The sequence below is a fragment of the Anneissia japonica genome, unplaced genomic scaffold (genome assembly GCF_011630105.1).
Source record: "Anneissia japonica isolate Jap-2015-1 unplaced genomic scaffold, ASM1163010v1 scaffold695_len1296351_cov181, whole genome shotgun sequence".
In the NCBI taxonomy this organism is placed as follows: Eukaryota; Metazoa; Echinodermata; class Crinoidea; order Comatulida; family Comatulidae; genus Anneissia; species Anneissia japonica.
The window spans coordinates 935,937-956,189 of NW_022740852.1; the positions used below are offsets into that span (position 1 = coordinate 935,937).

Here is a 20,253-nt window from a genome sequence, read left to right on the forward strand (position 1 = left end):
ACGTACATGATCCAGTGATGTTACAGGTACAAGCCCTGTCTCTTATACACATCTAGATGTGTATAAGAGACAGATCTTGTATCGTGTGTCTTAAAATTACTCCTTCTCTAGCCTCATAATACACTTCAGGCTGAGTCACTGTTTTCTCAGAATAATCAAGTGTCGTTATGTTTTCGTTACGGCACAAACAATAATGATAAACGGGAACAAGAACAACAAGTACAACAATAATAACAACACCAGCAGCGATGATAATCACAACATCTAACGATAAATAAATTGAGTTTTTATCTTCAAAATTAGGCATATCGCTTGTTGTTTTCTCAGTTTCAACATTTGTTTTTGGTTTTGTAATGTAAATCCGTATTGTAGAAATTGTTTCTCCTATATCATTCCTGGCAATACAAGTAAGGTTAGATCCATTTTGCGCTATTGTTGGCCTTACAAGTTTCAGTACTTGTTTAGTATTATCCAAAATGTAGTCCGATGGTGGTACGTCCGGGTGAAACATCCACTTATAGTTAGTAACTGGAGGGTTAGCATTTGTCTGACAAAATATAATCGTTTCCCGACCTGCTAATATCGGCTGTATGTACTGAATATCGATTTCTGGCTTATAAAGGATGTTCAGTGGTCCGACACGGCAGCTTGAGATGTTGTTCGGGACAAGAGTGGATGTTTGTTCACATGTGTACAGTGCGCCATCTTGTTCCTTCTTTATTTTCATGCTTAAAACCAAGCTAACATTCTCTTCATGTTCACTTATTGATGCCAGTCTTTCTAAGTCTTCGCCTTGATGCATCCACTTTAATGATACTGGTGGATTAACATTCTGTGACATACATTTAATGTCTACTAACGAATCAACGAGGATGTTTCGGCTTGGAATATCGCAAAGTGGGTACTGAGGCCCAGGCACAGATTGTACTACTAATATCGCGGCACGAGACCGTTTAATAATTTCACCAGATTCGGAAGCTACCACAACGCATTGATATCGCCCACCGTCAGTGGTAGCTACATTAGTTAACCAAAGAATTATTTTAGATCCGCCTTGTTTTCTTTGAATCGAATATTTGTTTTTACTCAGGTCCTCCGACGCAAAAATTCGTATGTCATTTTTGTACCATTGTAATATCTGATCGTCTTGTAATCCGGTGACGATGCACGTAAACCAGTGGTCTCTACCTATGTCAGTAGTATCATCAGAAGGTTCATCAATAAAAGATACATTCCCATTGCAGCTCTTCAAAACCCACATCCACGACACAATAAATAGCACTCTCAATCGAATCTTCATTTCGTTAAAATCTTGAAAGAATATTATATTAATGGTTCCTCTAAATTAAATATATCAAAACAAAAAGTGCGGAATCAAATGCTACGAACTTGTCCTGCTATGCTTAGACATTATTAATATTAAGTAGTAGACTGTATCAAAATATTATTATGTTACACGTTCGCACTATGTTATTCAAAAGCATTCAAACGTCATTGAAATTATTTTTACAGCAGTAAATACACGATTGTGTTTAAGAAAGGCCTTTTATATAACATCATATTCTGAGGAAAAACTAACTATAATTAAGTGATTCATATTTACAATTACAATGATATTTAAAGAAATAGAAATACAAAGAAAACTATTATACCAAAATTAACGACTTAGTAAAAATGTAAACATGTTTGTAGACGAGATTGCTGCAATATCTATATTCTATCTAACTCACCAAAGTTGTAAATTTGGACAACTTCGTTATGTCAACTGTTTTTGTCATTGTTTTTGTTATGAGTTGTTATTTTTTCTGATTGCTTTGTACATCTGAATATTATTCTTAAAATTAATTCATTTAACAAAACACTTTTATCATTTTCTTCCTTTAAGCATCTATTTCAATAAAACGTTTTGGAACTATTTTTCTTACACAGTGAAATGTTGACAGAGTTATGAAAGAAAATATGTTTACCTATCTAAAAGCTATAACGGTATCTGTGCTTGGTCTTTAATATACTCACATATTCCTGAAAATTTGCTTTAAAAGTGAGACGGATACTGGTTTTAATTGGTTGCGGTAAACAAAAGAGGGGTTTGATTATATTTTGTAAAAGCTCGATATAATTTTTATATAAACAACATGTTAATGTTTGTACATTAAATATCAGATAATACAGTGATCCCTATTTAAATGTATGGACCAAACAAATATGAACCAGATTAACTAGAGATAATAAAAAGCTAATTACTTTAAGTTTGATGTTTAATATCATACATAGACGTTTGGAAACGTAATGCTCGAATGTTTATCTTTTAATGTGTTCACCATTTCATTGTACAATATTTAGTTAGATAAAAAAAGAAAAAAAAATCGTAAATAATATATTTGCCCATTCTATTGAACCGAGTACCAGTACTAGTAAGCACAACGATGTTTACTATATAAAAAGTTTTTTTTTTAATTTATGGAATTCTAGGTTGTTCACCTGACAGTAACATATCAATCTTTCCCAGTGTCAGTATACGTGTAACTATGCAATTAAGAGCTTTTGAAGCTGTTAAGTGCCTAAACTGGTCATGCACTTATGTATTACTGTATACACAAGACAGTGAATGGTTGTGTTTAATATGGTATTGTTATCTTCTTTTGAGCCTTAAATTACACATCTGGTGGTTTTTATCTTTTTTTCCTCAAAATAATCATAATTCATATGAATATATAATAAAGGTATATTTGCAAAACAAACAATAATTATTTACGGGGACTAAAGCAAGAAGTACAATAATATGAACAACTTCAGAAGCGATTATAAATAAGCCTACAACCTGTCTCTTATACACATCTAGATGTGTATAAGAGACAGACCTTGTTTTCTTTGAATCGAATATTTGTTTTTACTCAGGTCCTCCGACGCAAAAATTCGTATGTCATTTTTGTACCATTGTAATAGCTGATCGTCTTGTAATCCGGTGACGATGCACGTAAACCAGTGGTCTCTACCTATGTCAGTGGTATCATCAGAAGGTTCATCAATAAAAGATACATTCCCATTGCAGCTCTTCAAAACCCACATCCACGACACAATAAATAGCACTCTCAATCGAATCTTCATTTCGTTAAAGTCTTGAAAGAATATTATATTAATGGTTCTTTAACGCACCTCTAAATTAAATATATCAAAACAAAAAGTGCGGAATCAAATGCTACGAACTTGTCCTGCTATGCTTAGACATTATTAATATTAAGTAGTAGACTGTATCAAAATATTATTATGTTACACGTTCGCACTATGTTATTCAAAAGCATTCAAACGTCATTAGAATTATTTTTACAGCAGTAAATAAACGATTGTGTTTAGGAAAGGCCTTTTATATGACCTCATATTCTGAGAAAAAACTAACTATAATTAAGTGATTCATATTTACAATTACAATGATATCTAAAGAAATAGAAATACAAAGAAAACTATTATACCAAAATTAACGAAAAAATGTATTTTCTGTATCAATGTAAGTATAACTATGTGACTCAAGATCATTGGGAACTTGTGATGCTGTTGAATGTCTCCAATGACCATATACCTCTGTAGTAGGTACACGAGGCAATGAACGATCTTGAATCGTATGTCTTAAAATAACTCCTTCTCTAGCCTCATAATACACTTCGGGTTGAATTACCTCTTTCCCTGAAGAATCAACTGTAGTTGTGTTTTGATTACGACACAAACAATAATGGTAGACTGGAACTAAAACAACAAGTACAACAATAATAATAACGCCAGCAACGATGATAATTACAACATCTAGAGATAAATGTATATCTTTATTGATGGCTTTAAATATTTGATTACCGGTCGATTCACTTGTAGTGTGTTCATTTTCGAAATTCACTTGAGACACCTGTAAAATTATTGAAGATGACGCATGGCCTACAATATTTGTAGCAACACATGTTATATTAGTTCCAGTTTGTTTGACTTCAGGATTAAGAAGTTTCAAAATTTGTCCTGTTTCATCTATGCTATATCTATCTGCAGGAATATGTGGGTCAAATAACCATTGGAATTTTGTGACAGGTGGATTAGATGAAGTCTGGCAGAAAGCAATCGTCTCTCGGCCTGGCAATGTTGGGGTTGCGTGCTGAACCATAGCCTCTGGCTTATGTAATATATCCAAAGGCCCTATTGAACATGTTTGATTGTCTGTAAACAAAGGTGATACTTGCTTACAGATAAAAGTAGCGCGATTATAACGTTTTCTAGCCTTCATGCTAAATTCCAAAGATATATTTTTCCCGTATTCATTAAGTGTAGTAACTATATCTTGGCTATCTATCGAATGAATCCAGCTTAATATTACTGGTGGCTCTACTTTTTCAGATAAACACGAAAATGTAACAGTAGATCCAGCGACAACAGTAGCGGTTTGTAAAGAGCAATAAGGGTACAGAGGTGAAGGTAGCGAATGAACAGCGAGAGATGCTGTCCGCGATCGAATAATAGTTTCACCATTCGAAGCCTGTACAACAGCGCAGTGGTATTGGCCTGCATCTGCCAGAATAACTCCGTTTATAAAAAGTATACTTCTTGCCCCGTTCTGTTTTCTTTCGATTACTATTCGAGTTCCTTCTTGTACTATTCGTCCGTTGTTATACCACTGTAACGTCTGACCTTCCTCAAGCCCATTGACAATACAGGGGAACCAATGATAATTTCCTTTCATAATTTTATCATCTAATGGCTCAGCAGCAAATATTGGTACACAATTTGTTTGCTTCAAATATAACAACAATTGAGCAATGAGCAGGACCAACAATTTAGGAAACATAGTAACTTCTATACAGATAAATTATAGCGATCACTTATTTTCTAAGATACCGAATGTCAATCTGAAGCAAGTTGCTTAAATACAGTATTATACTAAGGCTTTCAATTATTGCGTAACACAATTATTCAGAAGGTCTACTAAAAAATTAACGTGTTACTCGTACTGTGTTACATTGTTTTTAACGTACTCAACAGAATTCGGTCGTGCAGTTCACAAATTAAAACATCATTCAGAATTCTATGAATATATATGGTGAACAGAAGTGTATATGGGAGAAACTTCCAGACGTATTGCTTTAACTTTATTTAGAACATAGGAATAACAATAAATAAAATTACATTTATAATTCCAATATAATTCGGTTTTTAAATTATTAGCTTTATTTATGTGTGTGTGAACTTGTTCAACGTTGTTGTAGTGAAAAATATTGTCAATATTCGTTCAATAGTATCTCGTAAATGATGGGGCTGATTTTTATCCAGGGGTTTATTGGATTAGTGTAATGAATCTGGATATATGTTTAATAATGTACAACGCTACATATGCGTTCTGTTTCTAAGTCAAATGATAAATAATAACATGCCAAATAATAATAATATGTCGGTCTTATATAGCGCTTCATGCATAAAGCCTCTAAGCGCTTCACATTACTACCCCGGTCATTGGATCAAACACGCAATAATATTGCAGCTAGTAATCAGCGCAGTTGTGTTCGAACCTACCAGGTACCCACTTGTACTCGTGGGTAGAGAGAGGCAACCGTAGACAAAGTTACTTGCCTAAGGACACTAGAGTTTCGAACCTCCGATCTTGGGGTCCAAGCCACAACCGATGCGCCAACCGCTTCTACCGTTTTTAATAACACCGTAGACCATTTTTCGTTATTGTTGGTCATCTTATTGTTTTCCAGCATTCCAACATTTATCAACATTTTTATTTTTTTTGTTCTAATGCTGGTAACCACATTGGGAGGGTGGATGGACCCAGTAGTATGGGGAAAAAAACCCCAGCTGAAAAAAGGGCAGATGAACTCCTCTGAGCCAACGGCCAACCATGCTTTAGTTTAAGGAGTATTTTTTTAGTTTCATAGGATAACATCAACTTTTTTCAAAATGTCATACTCAAAGAGCTCAATCACCAAGCGCATAGAGGCTTTTTTTTCGCATGATACGCTAAATACAAATCCAACTATTATTATTATTATTATTATTATTATTATTATTATTATTATTATTATTATATTATTATTATTGTTAATTTGAATATTTTAAAAATCTTGAAAAATAAACAACGATTAAAGTTTTGTCGTTAAAGACAAACAATAAGGTGATGATGTTTCTCCAGACAGGACAAAACTGACAGAATTTGTTTGTCGTTTTCAGTATTAATATAAGTATGTGGTTCAAGATCACTCGGAGCTTGTGAAGCAGTCTAATGTATCCAATGAAGATACACTGCTGTAGTAGGTACACAAGGCAATAACCTATCTTGTACCGTATGTCCTTAATATTTCCTTAATACACTTCAAGTTTGATGACCTCTTATTTTCAGTATTCATAAAATGTTCATGTTTCCGAGAATTAATATGCTATAGGATAATAAAAAGTTCAATTTGTTTAGTAGTAACATTGTTGAAACATTAAATCTGTTCCATGATATGAAAACGAATATAAATTGATTTATTTATGATTGATCTAATATTGAATATTAAATATCCAACCTAACAATGTAACTCAGTTCTGATAGAATAATCATACAAAATTTGAACTATTTATGGACAAAATTGACATGCAAGTATTTGATATCAATAATTACTTAATTAATTCTTTTTGTTTATATAGGAGTACCGATAACCAATAATAGTATATGCCAAAGATAAAAAAAACTTCCAAATTCAAAATTTGTATACTTAACTATTCTATCTGAATTTGGCTCATTCTTCAATCATGAGTCCTATGACTGTGAAAGTAAAATGCCAATGGCTTTGAATAATGTGTTTATACTGTGGTATGCAGAAAAAGTCTGATCTATTTTGTTTATCTTATCCTACTCCTTGAACCAAAAACGACCTTTAACTCGTAGGATCTCATCGGTTTTTTTAAAGTTGTTTTTTTTCCTTGCAGCTGTGTGGCCGTGTGACACTATGGGCCAATAAGACCACCATTCTCTCAAGAAAATTGCATGATGCATAACTAAATCAAATACAAGTAATAAAATGTTAAAAACGAGTTTCTTTTTTCAAAATGTACGTTACCAGGTACAATATTCACTGCTTTATATCAGTCGTTTTCTGTGTCAATATAAGTATAACTATGGGATTCAAGATCATTGGGAACTTGTGAAGCCGTTGAATGTCTCCAATGACCATACACTTCTGTAGTAGGTACACGAGGCAACGAACGATCTTGTATCATATGTCTTAAAATAACTCCCTCCCTAGCCTCATAATATACTTCAGGTTGATTCACCTCTTTCCCAGGTAAATCGACTGTTGTTATGTTATCATTACGACACAAACAATAATGGTAGACAGGAACCAGTACAACGAGTACAATAATGATGATAACACCCGCAACAATGATGATCACAACATCCAATGATAAACGAATTATTCCGTCATTTTCAGACTTCGTTTTTTGAATAGGTTTTCCAGTGGTATGTTCACCTTGGTTTACATCACTAAGCGCTACTAGTAATGTTATTGATGACGAGGATTTTCCGACTTCATTTGTTGCAGTACACGTTACATTTGTCCCACTCTGTTGTAGGGTTGGTTTCAAAAGTGTTAACACTTGTCCTGTATTATCTACCTTGTAATCTTTACCGTCGATATGAGGGTAGAATGTCCACATGTAACTGTCGACTGGTGGATTTGCAAATGTTTGGCAAAATATGACAGTTTCGATTAAAGGTAGTACGGGGCTGGTATGTTGAATCTTAACATTAGGTCTGTAGCGGACATTTAAAGGTCCTACAGAACAGAAAGACTGGTTGTTAGGCATAAGATCTGATACTTGTTTGCAATTGAATGTTATACCATTATGTTCTATCTTCAGACGTAATGGTAATTCGTTTATTACTTCATGCTCCCTCTCCACGGTCGTCATTCCACCTCTAATGAGGTTATTATTTTCTGTCCAGGATAAATGCACTGGAGGATGAACATTTTCTGATTTACAAGTTAATTTAATTATGGAATCAACTACAGCAATGCTCTCGGAAACCGAACATACGGGATATTGAGAAGTAGGAAACGACTGTACAATTAAATTTGCAGGTTTTGAACGAAGGATAATTCCACTGGGATCTAAAATGGCGCAAATATATTCTCCACTGTCGATCCCGATAGCTTTATTAATAGAAAGTATGGACATTTCACCGAATGTTGTTTGAAGTGGTATGACAGTAAATGCTCCAACCTTGTCTTTGTCTTCCATAATTTTGTTTCCTTGAGCTATCAACACGTTCCCTTTATACCAAGCAAATTCATCGCTTTCCGACATTCCAGTCACTGTACAGCTAAAGCGGTGAGCTTCACTAGCATTTACTACAATGCTTGTCGGTTCCTCTACGAACCTCACATCTCCATCTATATAGATCAATAACAAGTTGAAAATAAAAATATAGAAAACTAACACTTTTAAATATTGCACCATGTTTAGATCTAGACTCTTCAAAGCCATCGCACAACATGGCTATTCGACGGTTTCACAATCATTTCGTTTTAAACATTGTTATAATACAGGCATGTTAACATCATGATTTAGTTTCTGGTTCCAGTTTATGCTCAAATTATTTTTTGCATCTGCTCTATTTTATCGAATGGACAATGTTTCAAATTCGCTTTCTATATTCATTTTACATATTGTTAATAAAAACATATATTTTCACAATTGTTTTTGATAGCAATATGAGTACAACTATATACTAAAAATGCATTATAACATGTGAAGCTGTTGCATGTCTGTAATGATCATACGCGTCAGTATGTAGCACTCTACAAGGGACAATCAAGATTTTATATTGTATGACTTCTGATAACTCCCTCCCTATATCAATTTCACATTCTCATGCTAAGTTTCTTCTTTACCTATAGAATTGATTACCACAGGTTTATCGTTACAACACAAACGACAATGGTAAACATCAACCAGATGAATGGCAAAAAATTGGTAACAACACCGGCAGCAATAACAGTAAATAATACTTTTATCTTCGAAATTATCACTTGTTGTTTTCTCAGTTTCAACATTATTATTTGGTTCGTAATGTAAATCCGTATTGCAGACATTGTTTCTCCTATCTCATTCTTGGAAATACAAGTAAGATCAGATCCGGTTTGCGCTACTAACAACTTCTGAAACGTTAAATACAATTCTACAATAAATGAACGAAGTTTTCTTTTTTTCAAATTTGGCATATTGTCGTTTGTTTCCTCCGAAATAGTTGTTAAAATATTTAGTACATGTTTATTAGTATCCAAACTGTCGCCTTATATCAATGTGTGAACTACCATCTGAAACTTTCAACTGCTGGCCGGATAGACTTCATTTCGCAAATATAATATTGGCTGTATGTAATAAATTTCAGAATAATGATCCAAATGTCTGATACAGCAGCTCGTGTCAAGAGAAAAGAACAAATAATTCCTTAGATATTGTGTATCATTATATCTTTTTGTTACAAAAGGTTAATACATTATGATCAGTCGTTTTCTGTATCAATGTAAGTGTAACTATGTGTCTCAAGATCATTCGGAACTTGTGAAGCTGTCGAATGTCTCCAATGACCATACACTTCTGTAGTAGGTACACGAGGTAAGGAACGATCCTGTATCGTATGTCTTAAAATAACACCTTCTTTAGCCTCATAATATACTTCAGGCTGAATTACTATATTTCCTGAAGAATCAACTGTTGTGCTATCATTGCGACACAAACAATAATGATATACGGGAACCAAAACAATAAGAACTACAATAATAACAACACCTGCTACTATGATGATCACAACATCTAAAGATAAATTTATGTCTTTTTCATTATGGAAAATCTGACCACCAGTTAAATCAATAATGTTATTTCTATTATTAGTATTATGTTGTCCTACATGTAACTGAATAGTAGATGAGTTCTCACCGACTTCATTTTTTACAGTACATGTAATGTTAGTACCATTCTGTCTAAATGTTGGACTGAGAAGTGTTAAGAGCTGCCCCGACCTGTCAATAGCGTATTGGTCTGGGTCTAAGGTAGGACTAAATGTCCATCTAAATGTTTCAACTGGTGGGTTTGCGAAAGTCTGACAAAATAAAATTGCTTCCCTGTTGGGTAAAACTTGATCAGTGTGTTGAATGATAATAGTCGGTTTGTACCGAACATTGAGTGGACCAATCGAGCACGACGAAACATTGCCAGGCCTCAATTCCGATGTTTGCCGACAGGTAAAAATTTCATTGTCGTCAGCCTTATTCACCGATAGAACCAGATCTAGTATGATGTAATCACGATTCTCTAGAGGCGGCTGCAAGTTGTTCCTTATTATATTGTGATTTCGATACCATTGCAATAAAACCTGAGGTAGAACATTTTCAGATTTACATGATAATGTTACCGTTGTACCAACAATTATGCTATCATTATTAATGGAGCATTTTGGGAACTCAGGGCCAGGTAGTGATTGAACCGTCAGTCTAGCTCGCCGGGAGTTAATAGTCACCATACTTGCTAAAGAAAAGACGGAACAATGAAATAGCCCTGCATCTTCTTTTTTAACCATTTCAATTGTCAAAATAGAAACGTCATTACCAAGAATGTTATTTGTGGCAATAGAATATCTTCCTTGATGAATATTACCATTATCGGTAACTAAGACCCCGTCTTTAAACCAATCAAATGTATGTCCTATGTCTGATGAACTAGAAGAAACGATACACTTGAACGCATGTTTATATTCAAATATCACTACAGCATCTTGCGGTTCTTTAAGAAAAACATACGAGGCAAAACAGGACCGACATAACAATAAAAACCAGCAAATCACGATGTAGAAATCCCATTTTATATTCCCCATTTTATAAAAACTTTAAACTCAGTAAAGCAAAAATATTAAATTATTCAGCTATCTCCTTTGATACATGGAATAAAGCAGGCAATCAGCAATATACCAAGTATCATGAATATGGAACGCTGTTGTTAATGGCCTTCTATTTTTACAATCATGTTCTCCGTATTACTAATTTCTAAAAAGTATTACCAGATATAAGTCCGTATTAGTATTTCATGTATATACAACCGTTGAAAAAAATCATAGTAAATTTAAAAACAATGGTGAATTTTTGTATTGTTCTGTATTTAATATATTTTTAGATATTATCGAGAATTAGAACGATAACGATATAAGAAAATATTGGGTTCAATTTGTTTAGTAGTAAAAAGTTGAGATCTATTCGGTGTCTCATAACATCAACAACAAGTATATAAATTAAAAGTATTAATATTACTTCCATTTTATATGATTATATTGCACGTTATGTATAATTTAATTTGACAATATCCATTGAAATAATGCACCTCAATTCATATAGAAAAACTAAATACATCATTTCTATGTTTTACATTTATTGACACTACTATTGAAATTACATATTTTTTAAGATGAAGAAAATAGAAATGCAATCGTAATGATATCAAATAATTACTAGTCTTGGTTGCTTATTTTTTGTTGTTCATTTCATGTGAAAATGGGTATCTTTTAAAGTATTTGCTAATGATATCGAAACTCATTTTTGATTAAAACGTACATGTGTTAATTTAATCTGAATTTTAATCCTAATTCGTCTTCTTTTTAACAAGTAGTATCACAAGTTACAGCGTCAAGATATACTCAGAAATCATTGACTAATCAATAAACGAATTTATGTTCACCAGAATGGGAAATTTTCATGATTGTATAGCCAAAAATAATACAAACATTTATTCAATCGTTTTCTGTATCAATATATGTGTAACTATGTGACTCAAGATCGTTGGGAACTTGTGAAGCTGTTGAGTGTCTCCAATGACCATACACTTCTGTAGTAGGTACACGAGGCAACGAACGATCTTGAATCGTATGTCTTAAAATAACTCCTTCTCTAGCTTCATAATACACTTCAGGTTGAATTACTTCTTTTCCCGATGAATCAACTGTAATTACGTTATCATTAGTACATAAACAGTAATGGTAGACGGGAACTAAAACAACAAGTACAACAATAATAACAACACCAGCGGCAATAATGATCACAACATCCAATGATAAACGAATTCCTTCTCCATTTTCGGATTTTGTTCTGTGAATAGACTCCCCAACTGTTTGTTCACCGTGATTTAAATCACTAAGTGCTACTAGTAATTGTATTGATGACGAGGATTTTCCGACTTCATTTGTAGCAGTACACGTTACATTTGTCCCATTCTTCTGTAGAGTTGGTTTCAAAAGTGTTAATACTTGTCCTGTGCTATCTACCGTGTATTCATCACTTTTGATTTGAGGATAAAACGTCCAACTGTAACTGTCGACTGGTGGATTTGCAAATGTTTGGCAAAATATGACAGTTTCGATAAAAGGTAGCACGGGGCTGGTGTGTTGAATCTTTACATTGGGTCTATAACGGACATTCAGTGGTCCTACAGAACAGTATGTGTAATTGCCAGGTATGAGATCTGATACTTGTTTACAATAGAATTTCATACCATGATGTTCCTTCTTTAGCAGCAACGTTAATTCTGTTATTACTTCATCCTCGGTTTTTAGCCTATTCGTTTCATCTCTGATAATGTTGTTTTGTATCCAGGATAAAGCAACTGGAGGCAAAACATTTTCCGATTTACAGGTTAATGAAATTGTTGAATCAACTACAGCAATTATGTTAGAAACAGAGCATACGGGATATTGGGATCCTGGTAATGACTGAACAACTAGATACGCAGGCTCTGAACGGAAATTATTTCCACTGGGATTCAAAATGGCGCAGGTATATGCTCCACTGTCGCCAGATACAGCGTCACCTATCGTAAAAATTGACATAATATTTCCCGAAGACGTTTTAAGTTCTGAAACTAATAGTCTTTCCACTTCAGAAACATAGATGACATTTTCTCCGTCTGTCAATTGCGTGTTTCCTTTGTACCAAGCAAAGCTCTGCTCGTGCAACATGTTACTAACTGTGCAAATAAAAGGTTGGCTATCTCCAGCTTTTACGGTTGCATTCTGTGGTTTCTCTTTGAATTCAACAGCTACAATGTTCATAATACTGTGTATACTTATCAGTACAAAAATGAACTTTTCAATCATGGCATAAATAGTAGCGTGCCATATAATTCCAAACATAGATAGAAAATAAAGCAGCTTCTGACCCATTGAGGATTAGGTAGACTGTTGTTGTTCTACATTTTACTTTGCCTTATAATCATGAAACATCCCTATCAAAGTTTGTTATAGTTACGCGTACTCTGGCAAATGTAGAAATTGTCGTTCTTTAGTTTGCAGCGGACGGTGCTTGGTATAAGACGGTTGCAATGACTAGAGTAATTTATGGTTTCCTTCCATTTATATATTCAAAGGATTCAATTAAGTAAACCTCAGGAAAGTATTTTCAAACTTACAACAACCAAACTCCATAATTAACCCTCACATATAATACTATATGGATCATTTATAGTTTACTTCTAGTTTTTGTTCGTTATATAATGAATTTTTACATTTCAGAATTATTTCTTTCGATATAAAAAAAAAAATCAATACATATTATATACATATTATGTATTAAAAACCAATTAAAACACATACAATTTTCGGTAAAGACAGAGGCTGAGAAGACATTTAAATAACAATCGAGTGTACTGCTGTTTAATAGGGCTAATTTTCTTTAATATACAAATAATGAAACATGATTATTTTACATGCTTTAGAATCTTTTTAATTGCAAATAATGGGTATCTTTATCTGATATTAATTATGTCCTATAGGTAATATGTAGTAATTGCATGGAGCAAAGCGTTTATTTTATATGAATTTGGACAGGATTGCTATTGCGTTCGTGATATCTGTATTTGAAATATTCAACTAGAATTAAAATTATTTTTTGGTTAGCAGTTTATTACTTGGCAAATTTCATTAAAAACAATTTATCTGTAACGGGGTCTGAAACAAAATGTAAAAGCTAGTAAGAACATTGGCGTCTAAAATCTAGTAGCAGTCAGGCCACTTCAGAAAATATTAAGCAATCTCAAATGTACGACAAGCTATGGTAATAAAAGTATGTCCTTTTAAATTACTACTCTGCAAAATATTTCAATTTGTCAACCATTAATTTATGCTTTGTTACGTATAGTTAATTTAGTTAATGACGAAATAAAAGTATGGTTAAATATTGGTATATGTGGCTGTATATCAATATTAAAAACATTCAATCATTCTCAGTGTCTATGTAAGTATAACTATGCGATTCAAGATCATTCGGGACTTGTGAAGCTGTTGAATGTCTCCAATGGCCATATACTTCTGTAGTAGGTACACGAGGCAATGACCGATCTTGTATAGTATGTCTTAATATAACTCCCTCTCTAGCCTCGTAATACACTTCAGGTTGAGTTACTTTTATTCCTGAAGAATCAACTGTCGTTATATTACCATTACGACACAAACAATAGTGGTAGACGGGAACCAGAACAACGAGTACAATGACAATAATAACACCAGCAACAACGATAATCACAACATCTAATGACAAACGAATTCTTCCTTGTTTTTGAGATTGTGTGTCGAGAATGGTTTCCCCAGTTACATATTCTCCGTCACTTACTTCACTCAGTGCTACTAGTAATTGCATTGATGACGATGATTTTCCGACTCCATTTGTAGCAGTACACGTTACATTTGTTCCACTCTGCTGTAGGGTTGGTCTCAACAGTGTTAATACTTGTCCTGTACTATCTAACATATAATCCCTCCTTTTGATTTGAGGGTTGAACGTCCACCTGTAACTGTCGACACGAGGATTTGCAAATGTTTGGCAAAATATGACAGTTTCGATTGCTGGTAGCACGGGGCTTGTGTGTTGAATCTTAACATTGGGTTTGTAGCGGACATTTAGTGGCCCTACAGAACAGTATGAGTGGTCGTTAGGCATTAGATCCGAAACTTGATTACATATAAATTTTATACCATTATGTTCTTTCTTTAGCAGCAACATTAATTCATTTATTACTTCGTTTTCTTTCTTTCGCATCTCCAGTCTACCACTAATAAAGTTATTGTTTTCTGTCCAAGATAAATTCACTGGAGGCAGAACATTTTCAGATTTACAAGTTAAAATAATTGTCGAACCAGCAACCGCAATAGTTTTGGAAACAGAACATAGGGGATATTGAGATCCAGGTAATGAATGAACAATTAGATATGCAGGTTCTGAACGGAGAACAATTCTACTGGATTCTAAAATGGCGCAGGTGTAGGCTCCATTGTCGCTTGATACAGCGTCATCGACTTTTAAAATTGACATAATATTTCCAGAAGATGTTTCAAGTTGTGAAACCGATAACCTTTCATTACCAGAATTATATTCAATGACATTTTCTCCGTCCGTCAATTGTATGTTTCCCTTGTACCACGCAAACCTCTGCTCGTTGTTCAACATGTCACTAACCGTACAAATAAAAGGTTTATCATTTCCAGCGTTTATGGTTGCATTCTGTGGCTTCTCTTCGAATTTAATAGCGACAATGTTCACAATATGATGTACACTTAGTAATAACAAATACAAATATAGCATTCTTAACATGTTATAGATAAAGCCTCCTAAAACATAGATAAAAATAGAGCAGATCATAAAGAATGGGACATATGCAATGTATCCTATTTCAGATCAAAACTGTTATTCACCTCCAAAATAAATAAGCCCACTCTTTACATCATGGCACATCCCATCAATAAATTGTTGTAGTTACTCGTACTGAGAAAGTTGTAGAAATCGTTACACTGTTAGCCTGCTGCAATGATTTGTAATATAGTGCTTACTTTACTTTGTTTACCAGTTTCATTGTCCACAATTACATTTATATAAAAGCAAATGTAATATTTTCACTTGGCTAAGAATGATTGAACTTTCTAATTGTAACTCACATATTATTTTATGTAGTTAGTTCTTTTAATACTACTTTGCTCGTTAAACCTTTACAGTAATTGCAATGTTTAAACTAAATTGGAACAGGAAAAGCAGCATACATGAAAATAAAAGACCTCTTTTTTAGAAAGACATTATTTATTACTGCTTTTTTATAGACCCATAATAATTTTAAAAATCAATAAATAATAAAAATTATTATTTTTATACACTATTTGGTATCTATATTTTTCTATTGTCAAGTTATGTCGTATATCATGTAGCAACTTCATAACTGCTTGTTATATGTTGTAGTGTTTTGCCGATGTAATTGGAGAAATGTGCCATTCCTATAAAAGAAATCATATAATACTGCTCTTTGAAAGACACATAATAAGTAAATAATAATAATGGCAGAGCTAATAGCGATACTAGATTACGTGTAATAATTCACTTCAATTAGAAATAAAATATTAATAACAAAATCAACAAAAAATGTTTAATTACAAATAAGTATTGCGAAGTTAAATAGCGCTCCATTATGTATAATCATAATGTCAATATAATAATTCAGTGGTTCCATTTACAAATATAATATTAATAACAAACCAACAAAAACATTTACAATAATAATGTGTGTAGTTAGGAAGTAATAACAATTGACAAAGAAAACGTTTTGTTTTGTTTTTCAAATTTTCGATATTTGAATAAAATATTGAAATGAGTTATGAGTACATGATTTCATTCATAGTCATGCACTGGTTTGATGCATATCTCAGTTTTATTAATATATTATAATGATGTTCGGTGTTTAAACATTGTATTGTTTAATATGTAGACATAATTATGTATTAAAATATAAAATAATATAATATTATATATAAGCATGAAATGTATTACATATTTATTTATAATTTCTTTACGTGTATCATATGTATATTGTAAATACCTAAAGAAAGGTGTTGATTTATCCACAAAAGAAAAAAAAATCAAATAAATAATAAACATTGGTTTTCAAACCTTGAGGTCCGAGTTGCAATCCCTCGCTGTGCATTTCACTTGTGGCCTTGAGCAAGGCACTTTATCTGCTTGATTCTCTCCACCCAGGAGTATAAATGGGTACCTAATGGGGTGGGGGTTGTTTGATACTGCGCCAATATATGGCAGCAACACTTCAGCATGTGGCCCCAACGACCAAGGAAAAACAAAGTGCTTTGTTAAACCAACGGAAAAGTGCTATATAAATACCAAATACAAGCAAATAACAAAGTATAATTTATAAGCCACGAAATACTTGCACCTCTGCTGAAACACAGTGTAAACCACTTCACAACCTATCAAAAGTACAAGCTGGGGTAACTAAGCATGGCCGGCATAGAATGGTCAGTGTGTGGTTCGAACCCTCGACAACGACACTTGCAACATAAATGGAAATTCAATCGCCTTCCCCGGTTGTAATCTTTTGCAGATGCAATTAGTGCAACGTGCCAACTCTTAAATTATTTTATGAATTTAAATACAAACACAAAATTTACTGGTGTTTGTGTTATCTGCTCTCTTAAGCCATACAATTCTTATTGAAAAATAGTTATGTTAGTCTATAATAACTTTGTCTGAAATACTTCAGAAAGTTAATTAAAATAATGAGTTATTGCGCTTTTATAATATATATTTTCCTATAAAAAGAAAAGTATATATTATTTTATCAAATACTATGTAATGTGCAAAATCGATATGAACTGTGTAATACGGTAATAACGGTTATAGAGTGTTTATATTTATCGGGCTAATACAATGATATTAAGTATACCTAATAACATGTTTTATTTGACGGTATATACAAATGTACAGTATTCTATCGATCGTTCTCTGGATATAAGTATAACTAGGGGACACTTAATATTTATTAGACGGAAATACTGTTAAAACAAGATAGTTGTAGCTATTTACAATATAATAATGGAGTTGAAATAAAAAGGGATAATCATTTTAGGATAAGAGTAAGATTAATCGTTCTCGGTATCTATGTATGTGTAGCTATGTGTCTCAAGATCATTGGGAACTTGTGAAGCTGTCGAATGTCTCCAATGACCATACACTTCTGTAGTAGGTACACGAGGTAAGGAACGATCCTGTAGCGTATGTCTTAAAATAACACCTTCTTTAGCCTCATAATATACTTCAGGCTGAATTACTGTATTTCCTGAAGAATCTACTGCTGTTGTGTTATCATTACGACATAAACAATAATGATAGACGGGAACCAGAACAACAAGTACAACAATAATTACAACACCAGCAGCAATGATGATCACAACATCTAAAGATAAACGAATCCCATTCTTGTTCTTGAATTCATTATGATTGAATGATACATCGATAGAATGTGGATCACCATATGGCTTGCCAATATTTATTTGTATTGTCGATGAACTTTTACCAATTTCATTTGTGGCTGAACATGTTACTTTAGTTGCATTCATGGTTAGAGACGGATTCAAAAGAGTTAACAATTGTCCAGATGCATCAATCGTGTACTGATTATCACCTAATGTAGGATGGAATGCCCACTGGTATTCATCAACCGGTGGATTTGAAAATGTTTGACAAAATAATATAGCTTCGCGTCCAGGTAGTATCTGATCAGTGTGTTGAATGACAATAGTTGGTTTGTAGCCGACTTTCAGAGGTCCGACTGAACACGTCGATTGGTTTTCGGGTCTAACCGGCGATGTCTGAAAACATGTGAAGACAGCGTCGATATCGTTTTTACTTACTACTAAATCGAAATCAAGTTGTACTTTATCACCACTGAATGTTATTCTTTCGTCGTTCCGTATCTTGTATTTGTTTCGTCGCCACTCCAGTGTTACCATTGGCTCTACTTTTTCAGATATACATGAAAGTTTAATATTCGCTCCAACTAAAATCTTGTCAACGAATAACTGGCACTCAGGAAAACGTGAGTTAGGCAACGATTGAACCGTCAATCTAGCTTGTCCCGATCTCAGTTCTGTTTTTCCGGGAGCTAAAATCACGCACCTATAAAGACCAGCATCATTTGTTTCAATATCCTTTACCGTAAGAATTGTTATATTAAGGCCTGATATATCATACGATACAACCGATATTTTCTGTTCCTGAACTGTTAAAAGTATTCCATTTTTTTGCCAGACAAATGAATGGTTTCCTAATTTCATACCTCGAGCCGCACACTTGAAGGAATGTTCTTTACCGGCAAGCAGAGCTGCACTTTGCGGCTCTTCTGTGAACTCTGGTGAAGCCCAACACAATCCCAATGTACACATGAAAAGTAATAAATAGTACTCATTGAAATTTCTCTCTTTCATTTCTTTTGCGTCGTTAAAGTATATTTCTTATTGAGTTTACTCAACAGAATTTACGAAAGGAGTGTTCCTTGTATAACGTTTTCAATAGCACTTAAAGGAAAATTAATATTTATTATGGCAAGACCGATTCAAAGTTAAGTTTACCATTCTGCAATGGTAATGTAAATAAACTATACTCAGACTAATTAAAGAAACATCGTTCAGTTAACAAAGGTAAGGTGCGTAACTTTATAAATGGAAAAACATAAATTCTAAAAACATATTAAATAGCGTTGATTGACATACTGCATTTAAGAAGATAAATATTTATGTATGCCTTACGATAGTCAACGTTATTGATAATTATTATTATTATTATTATTATTATTATTATTATTATTATTATTATTATTATTATTAAGCCTAGATTATTTTGTGGTTTTTTCACATATTATCATCATCTTGCTGTTTCATTTCGTAACATAATTTAGTTTATGTAATATCGAAATTGTTATAATAGCATGAATATGGCAATAAAGCAACATTTTTTTTTATAAGTGCAGCTCGAATAAGCGCCGCACTGGGGCCTCCAAAATTGTAAAAGCGCCGCGTCGAGCATTTACGGTATTGTCATTTGTAATAACAATTTTTAAAAAACCACATTTTTATACAGAAATATAATTGCAAAGGTCCGCTCATAAATAAATAAGAGAAATAATAAGTAGGTAAAATGTAACTAAATAAATTATAGAGATAACATGAAAATAACAAAATAAAGAAATAGAAAACAAGTTCATTACATTATGATAAATAATTTTATAGCACACATACCCACTTAGAAACTCGGGAGACGGCAACATGAAAAAACGTTCTTTTAAGTTTGAATCAGACTGGAGGCAATTGGTTGCACACTTATAAGGCATACCGCAACCATTTAGAGCTGTCTCTTATACACA

General features: G+C 33.2%; 5 protein-coding genes across 5 annotated transcripts; all 5 read right to left on the minus strand.

Annotated features, from left to right (window-relative positions):
• Positions 1-52: 52 nt before the first annotated feature.
• LOC117118391 (kin of IRRE-like protein 1) lies at positions 53-1,410 on the minus strand. The gene has a single exon (XM_033262973.1). It carries the CDS (start codon positions 1,298-1,300, stop codon positions 53-55), a length of 1,248 nt encoding a protein of 415 aa, XP_033118864.1. The 5' UTR covers positions 1,301-1,410.
• A 2,065-nt stretch (positions 1,411-3,475) lies between these two features.
• LOC117118392 (neural cell adhesion molecule 2-like) lies at positions 3,476-5,323 on the minus strand. The gene has a single exon (XM_033262974.1). It carries the CDS (start codon positions 4,820-4,822, stop codon positions 3,476-3,478), a length of 1,347 nt encoding a protein of 448 aa, XP_033118865.1. The 5' UTR covers positions 4,823-5,323.
• Positions 5,324-11,800: 6,477 nt separating this feature from the next.
• Positions 11,801-13,114, minus strand: LOC117118393 (hemicentin-1-like). The gene has a single exon (XM_033262975.1). It carries the CDS (start codon positions 13,112-13,114, stop codon positions 11,801-11,803), a length of 1,314 nt encoding a protein of 437 aa, XP_033118866.1.
• Positions 13,115-14,235: 1,121 nt separating this feature from the next.
• On the minus strand, positions 14,236-16,079 carry LOC117118429 (kin of IRRE-like protein 1). Its single transcript, XM_033263020.1, has one exon. The coding sequence runs from the start codon at positions 15,693-15,695 to the stop codon at positions 14,274-14,276; it is 1,422 nt and encodes a 473-aa protein (XP_033118911.1). The 5' UTR covers positions 15,696-16,079; the 3' UTR covers positions 14,236-14,273.
• Positions 16,080-19,869, minus strand: LOC117118430 (cell adhesion molecule 4-like). Its single transcript, XM_033263021.1, has one exon. It carries the CDS (start codon positions 19,316-19,318, stop codon positions 17,975-17,977), a length of 1,344 nt encoding a protein of 447 aa, XP_033118912.1. The 5' UTR covers positions 19,319-19,869; the 3' UTR covers positions 16,080-17,974.
• Positions 19,870-20,253: the final 384 nt, after the last annotated feature.